The following is a 6,978-nucleotide window of genomic DNA, read 5'->3' as shown; positions in this document are numbered from 1 at the left end:
ATGTTAAGCGACAAATCCAGCACTTACTGATAACCTCAAGTGGAGAAAAGCTCTGTGAGTAAAGGCTGCTTTGATATGTAGAATACTCCGATGCCTTCGGCAGCTACTGTACTGTCACTCAGAATGATAAAGCTTAGTTTTGAACTCAAACGGTGCACATAAATCATGTATTTAACAAAAGTGACAAGATGAGTTTGTCTTTATTGTCTTCACTTGTGATTTATTAATTTCCTATTCTATGAGCCGGGGAAAATTTTGCTTTCAGTTCAATCGCATTAAAGTGTGCATGACATCTGTAAATTGTTTGCTAATTATATTGATGATTCTTAATTATTTTTAATATGATACTATTATTGGAGAGTAGGATATTCAGATTCACAACAAGAACATTTTTTTTTAATTTTGCGGACAGTTGAGATGAAAGGTGGTATACTAATTTACTGTGGTTTAGCGACTGTTCCGCTTGATTTGGGAAATTTTTTCACATGTCATGCATGTGTCTTCAGCCAAAGAACTTGAAGGTAATTGAGTTGCTCAACACAATTGTAACTCTTGACATTGTTTACTTGGCTCCTAGGTAATGAGCTGGCAACCTCTCTCTCTCTCACACACACACACACACACAGACATACACGGATGGATGGACACATTCATGTTTTTAAGGGTAAGGAGTTTAACCCTCAAACACCGTCATTACTCTTGACATTGTTTACCATTTGACATTGTTTACCAGCATATTTCCGTCCTCTCTGTGTTTATCACTGTTCCCCTTCTGTTCAGGCTTTTAGTGAATCAAGTCAGACTCTCAACGGGGCGCTAAACGTCTGCAGATAGCAACTGTTGCATAATATGAAAGCAAAGCACAAAGAAATCTCTCCAGGTCAACTTTCCCACGGAGACAGGTAGAAAGCAATGTTGGCCTACCGAGACTGTTAATGTGTCGATCTTAAGACTGAAAACACACACACAAATGGACCCACACTGTTACTGTTGCACACACACACACACACAGATTCACTCTCCCTAATAATCAGCTTTCCCAGATAGCAAGAAAGGGGGCCATATTGACTCAGACTGTCAGCTTTTCATTTTGAGAGGCTGGATGAGAGCCAGATCAATTAGCAATCAGCCAAAATTGCGTGTGTCAAGTGTGTGAGTGTGTGTCTACATGTGTGTGAGCTAATAAATACCCAATCATGTGCGCACAGTGGATACTTCTCTCAGTGACATGCAAATCCATTAGTTTTTTGTTTGTGTGTGTTTGTGTGTGTGAAGGGGCCCTGAATGAAAAGCTTTTCTCTTGGCTCAGTCTCTTGTTGCATTCCTCCCCTGTGGCAAGTCCTCACATGTTTTTTGGACTTCCTCTGTGTGTGTATATGTTTGCATGTGGTTGCATGCAAGTGTATTGCTATGTATGTATGCTTTAATTTGGGGAAGGGAGAGAATGGGGTGGGCAAAGCAGAAAAAGGATGGTGGGAAAAGTATGCAGCAAAAGGAGAGGCTAACAGGTCCAGCTTCAGCTGAGCACACATTTCAGGATGATTTGTTTTAAACCATTTTCCAAGCGTTAATTTTCCTTCAAACCCGAACAGTACATACACACTTTAAGGGCAGTTAATGACACACATTTCCCATACAATAAGTCTGTTTTCTGGGTTCATATACCTTTTCAAAAGTCATGCGTGTTTTTGCTCAGGAGTTATCTCATTGTCTGTCTATTTATCCTCCAAAGTAAGCATATTTATACAGTTAGAAAATGAGGAAGAAAGAGAGACAGACAGACAGAGCTTGCAAAAACAGAATGCAAAAAACAGACCTGAACCTTAACTTTTGAGAATTGAGCAACATTTAGCAAAGCAGAGAATATGACAAAGTTACATAATACACTGCAAGGACCACACACACACACACACACACACAAGGGCTGCCAGCATACACTGAAAGTGCTACACAGTGTGTCTGAAAAAACAAGGTCAATCACTTGTTCCAACATAAGGTTGTTCTAGAAGGTTCTTTTCAGAGAATTGATTCTCATAAACCTCTCTTTTTTAATCCCTATGATCGAAACCATTTCAGACATCCATCTTTTAAAAGGTAAGGAGGTGAATGTGTGTGATAAAGTGCCTTCTGCAATTTTGCATCTGTCACACTGAAGATATGACACATAAGATATGTCACACTGAGTGACATATCTTGTGTAGTCTGGACTAAACATAGATATACAAACATGGAAACTGAGTCAGGAGGATGCCTGAAAATTTTTGGGTTCTTATTTAAATGTAAAAAAAAAAAAAAAAAAGTATTCTATGTTCCTTTAAAGAATTGAAGGGAACACAGATAAAACTCAGCATCACACAGGTAGCAGTCACTTCCATGTCCTGCTGAATGCTGAAATATGAAGATCTGCAATGTGTCACAAATATACAGCGTGTTTGAAGACACCCACTGGGGGTAGGCTGTTTGTCGCAGATTTTGCCTAGCCTATGCTCATTTTGTCCAATTTTAGGAGGAATTTTATGGGATCAAGATGGGGACTGAGCTGCCCAACCTGTCACTAAAAAAAAAAATTCCTTAATGCACTTGCAAGTCATGCCTAAAAAGCTGTCACACACTTGGCTGGCGTGTCTGCAGGTGTACAAACATATTTTACTTGATCAAGCTTTTTTCTATGCTGCCCTTTAGTGAGTCATGCAGTTGCTCTTTCAGGGCTGCCCTGGTTAGTCTACTAGTTAAACACATTCCGCATTACTGCAACATCAACAGTCAGGTGCACATATGAACACAAAAGAGGTTTTCCTTGCTGTAATCATTCCTCCTGTTCATACTGGCTATTAAAAGATCCCCTTCAAATGTGCTTTCAATGTAAGTGATGGGGGACAAAATCCACAGTATTAAAGTCGATCTGAAGCTTATATGAGTCTTCAGCAGTCTGAGTTAGTCATATCAAGTGGATATCTGCCACATTTACAGTCTTTTTAGCATCAAACTCCCTCTTTGTGTTTCTCAGACAGTGTTTCCCTGTTGAGCTGCGGTGGAAGGCAGTAACAAAAAGAGGGACTTTGGCACTAAAAAGACTGTAATGTTGAAAGATATCTACTTGATGTGACTCATTTGGATGGCTGAAGCTTCATATTAGCTTCTGATAAACTTTTAAATACATTTTTGCACAGAAGAAGGGCTGTGTATTTTGTCCCCCATCACTTACGTTGTAAACACATTATGAAGGGATCTTCTAATAGCCAGTATGAACAGGAGGAAAGATTATGGCAAGAAAAACCTATTTCAATGTTCATTTGGGCACCTGACTATTGTTTTAAGACAGACTTGAAAAATTGTGAACCTTTAAACCACCTGCAGCTAACACTTAAATGTAGCCAGGCCACACAGTATTTTGGCGTGATTGAAATACTTTTTAAAATACAAAATATAAAACATTATTCAATAAAAAAACAATGATGATACTTGAAAAAAGAAAAAGTCAATCATGTGACCCCTGAAAATGTGGTTTTGTCCAGACCAATTGTCTGTCTCAGACTACAGTAGACCAGACTGTCTCTGCTGTTCAGTAACTCAGGGATTGATAGTGTCATGATCAATAATTAAATATTAAGAGACATTTAATTGATGCATAGTCAAGTTGGTCAAATACATCAATAAATAGCTACATTTAGCCACTGTACAAAGACCAAATCAGTGTTTATGCATTTTGCACTGACCCACCAATCCAACCTATTTTTACATAATTTAGTTGTGTGAAGTGAAACCTTGTCAATGATGAATATATTTCATAAATGCTTCACTTTGTCTATATGTACAGGAACGTTGTTGTGAGGTTGTTGCACATAATTAACTCTTAAAAACAAAACTTTCAAGAGATCATGACATCATAAAGATGCTGTGGAACTAATGTCTCACATTAATTCTGCTGAGAAATTAGGTCATTTAACAGAGTTGAACTGAACAGAGGGCAAGTGCTGAAGCAAGCTCTGAGTCAAGAAAATCAATTTTTAAAGTGATCCAAAGAAACTTTAAAATCAAACCGTGTAAGGTAAGTAAGTCTTCTTTTCTCTATGATGTTGCAACATTTTTGAGCTCCAGATATCCTGATATAACTCATAGCCAGAGGAGGAAAGAGGAGAGAAATCTGCAAAATTGAGATCACAAGATTAAGAGTAAGTCAAAAGTGGCCACCTATTTTCTCCTATCCTAAATTTAATCCTAGTAAAGGTTCAGATATAATGTGTTTTCCTGTGAAATATGTAATGAAACAAATTAAGCACTTTTTGGTCCCCACTTCACTTTCCGTTGCCTTTGAAAAAATAAATATACTCATGGACAGTTCATCTTCATCGTCTTCCCCTGAGACCTGCCCTAAAAAATCCAACCATGGCTCCAACTCCCCAAAAGGCATAAATTCCTGCATATTCTGGGAGAGAGTGGCTTTGGAATAGTGATCAAATGTGTGACACAGGAAACTCAGACTGTGGCTGTAAAGATCGCCAGACACCACAATGATTTGTGCCAGGAGGTAGAACACTAATAATTTTAATTTTACAGTTGCAAAATGGACCACATGTAAGCACCCTCACACTCAACACTAGCAGCCTGTGTGAAATTCCAGCTGTTTCCTGGCGAAGGATTGTATGTCAAATGCTAGACATACGCCAGATGTCTACTCCAAAAAAATGACCTTGTTTGCCTGATATTACGGGGGAGAACTACTAGTAGTGACTTTTATGTTGTTGTTGTTGTTTGTTGTTGTTAATGGCTAATCAGTCCTTGTGAACAAACGAATAAACTTGTCATGTTTCCTCAGGCAAACATGATAAATGGTCCTCATGCGCCACAACTTAGACAAGTTTAACATCATTAAGTTTTATAATGAGTTCTTCATGAACAGCAGGATTAGTCTGGCATTTGAGATGTTGGACATCAGCCTACAGGAATACCCACTGGATTTAGGGAGTCCTAAGCATCTGGCGGACATCACAACTGTCATCCAGCAGGTATGGCATCAGCTAGAAAGCAAAACTTAAAGCTTTCACACCGTGGTCCACACTGACATTGTACTTATTCTTGTCCTAGTTCAGTTTTATGATTTAAGCACTTTGTAAGTTTTGCTCAGAATCCTGTTTTCTATAGATACATTTTATAATTATTAGTAAAATTATTACTTGCAGATGGCCACAGCATTCGATCCCCTCAAGAGAATTGGTGTGATCCATACAGACGTGAAACTAGACAAAGTCACCATGGTGGATCAAGTGAGGCAGTCAGTCAAGGTGAAACTGATTGACCTCGGCTTGGCTATTTTCAGATCACAAGCCAAGGCGGGCAGGGTTCACCAAACACCTTGCTTTAGGCAAGGAATGGATCATTTTTGAAACTGAGAAATCTTTAATCAGGGCTCAAACTTCTCATCTGCAGTAACAGCTTTGTACTGAAGCTGGAGCTATGGCGAAGGTTCAGTCAGGAAGACTATCTTTGCATAAGCCTGTAGTTATATTTCTCACATGCTCACTCATAATTTCCTTTGCTGTCATTATTCGGGGCTGTCCATTGAGCTATCAGCTGTTCACACCAGCCAGTCATCTATCCAATAGCAAGGTGACACACCTCCATTGTCAGCCTATCATCTTGTGGCTGTCTTTTTAAATATGTTTTTCTCCCTCTTGCTTTCATGCTACAGTCATGCGCGCCCCACCAACTTCCCATCACCACCAACTTTCATAGTTTCATCACTTCATCACGTCATCAAACTCATCAGCCTTATCAGTCTCAGCGGAAGTCATCAGCCACCACAACCACCAGTGTCAGGACTCCATGGGGGGATTTATCTTGCTGCTGCTCAGGACTGATGTCCCTCGATTACAAAACCTCCCTGTAGAGTCTAAGCACCAAAGACTTTTGACAAGACTAATCATCAATATGATCTGAATAATAAACAATTATCTTTGCTTCATTCACTTGTCTCTCCTGATTTAACTAGTTTGGAACTATGTTTTCTCATTCCATGTAATATTTTTCCCCCACATTCAGGGCTCCTGAAATTATTTTGGGCCTCCCATTTTCAGAGGCCATATACATCTGGTCACTGGGCTGTGTGATGGTGATCATGATGTATGGCTTTATTCTCTTCCCAGGAAGAATTGACTATGACACAGTAAGTAATCTACTATAAAAGAGCACTCTGCTTGTGTCCTACTGTATTCCTAAAGGTGTGTTCACACAGAAAGCAAAGCAAATTTTCACCTCACATCATTCACGCAAATTTGACCGCTGGCCTGTTTGTGTTTATTCGCCCCAAACAGCTAACATGCCAACGCTGTAGCTATCTAGCAACAGATGCACCAACTGTGTTTGTCGGAGTGTGTCCATCTGTTTGTGTTTAGCTCAACACACATGTCCGACTCAAGCAAACTTGCATCTTTCCATTGACTTCAAATTTTCTTCGTGAATGGCTTCATCTTGCCACCTAAAGAATAATTGGGTCGTCAAGGAAAATTATGATTAGTGGAGTAAACTGGCCATTATGAAAATAATGTATCCTTTAAGTAGGCTGAGCATTATGAAAATAAAGCACACTTAAAGGTCCCATGAAATGAAAAATGCATGTTCCCAGTTTTGACTGTGTCCCTGTGTTAACTGTTCATTCATCTCTTGTTATATGCCAAATATCTGTCAACAAATCAGTATCAGAGTATTATTTATTTATTACATCAAAGTATGGCTGAGGTCTAATTCATTCAACTCTCCCTCATCCTCCTCCTGATCTAACAACAGGTGGTGGAGGTGTGAGTGGAGCTAACAGTCCTCTGTAGCTCAGTTTCTCTCTGCAGCTGCATATCAAGCTCAACTCTGTAAGCCCTGCCCACTTTTTAGTGTTGTGGTCCAATCAAATGCGAAGGATTTGATTTAAGTCCCTCTTGTAACTGTACACCGCTAAAATACACCGTTTCATTTGGAACTACATCACAG

General features: G+C 39.4%; 1 protein-coding gene across 1 annotated transcript; it reads left to right on the top strand.

Moving 5' to 3' along the window:
- The first annotated feature begins 3,966 nt into the window (after window positions 1-3,966).
- Window positions 3,967-5,962, top strand: LOC121906247 (homeodomain-interacting protein kinase 1-like). Its single transcript, XM_042424998.1, has 2 exons — window positions 3,967-5,006; window positions 5,181-5,962. The coding sequence occupies exons 1-2, from the start codon at window positions 4,830-4,832 to the stop codon at window positions 5,382-5,384; spliced, it is 381 nt and encodes a 126-aa protein (XP_042280932.1). The 5' UTR covers window positions 3,967-4,829; the 3' UTR covers window positions 5,385-5,962.
- The last annotated feature ends 1,016 nt before the right edge of the window (window positions 5,963-6,978 follow it).

The sequence above is a fragment of the Thunnus maccoyii genome, chromosome 10, assembly GCF_910596095.1.
Source record: "Thunnus maccoyii chromosome 10, fThuMac1.1, whole genome shotgun sequence".
NCBI classification, from domain to species: Eukaryota; Metazoa; Chordata; class Actinopteri; order Scombriformes; family Scombridae; genus Thunnus; species Thunnus maccoyii.
Note: the sequence above shows the minus strand (reverse complement) of the source record. Positions and strands in the feature narration are given on the sequence as shown.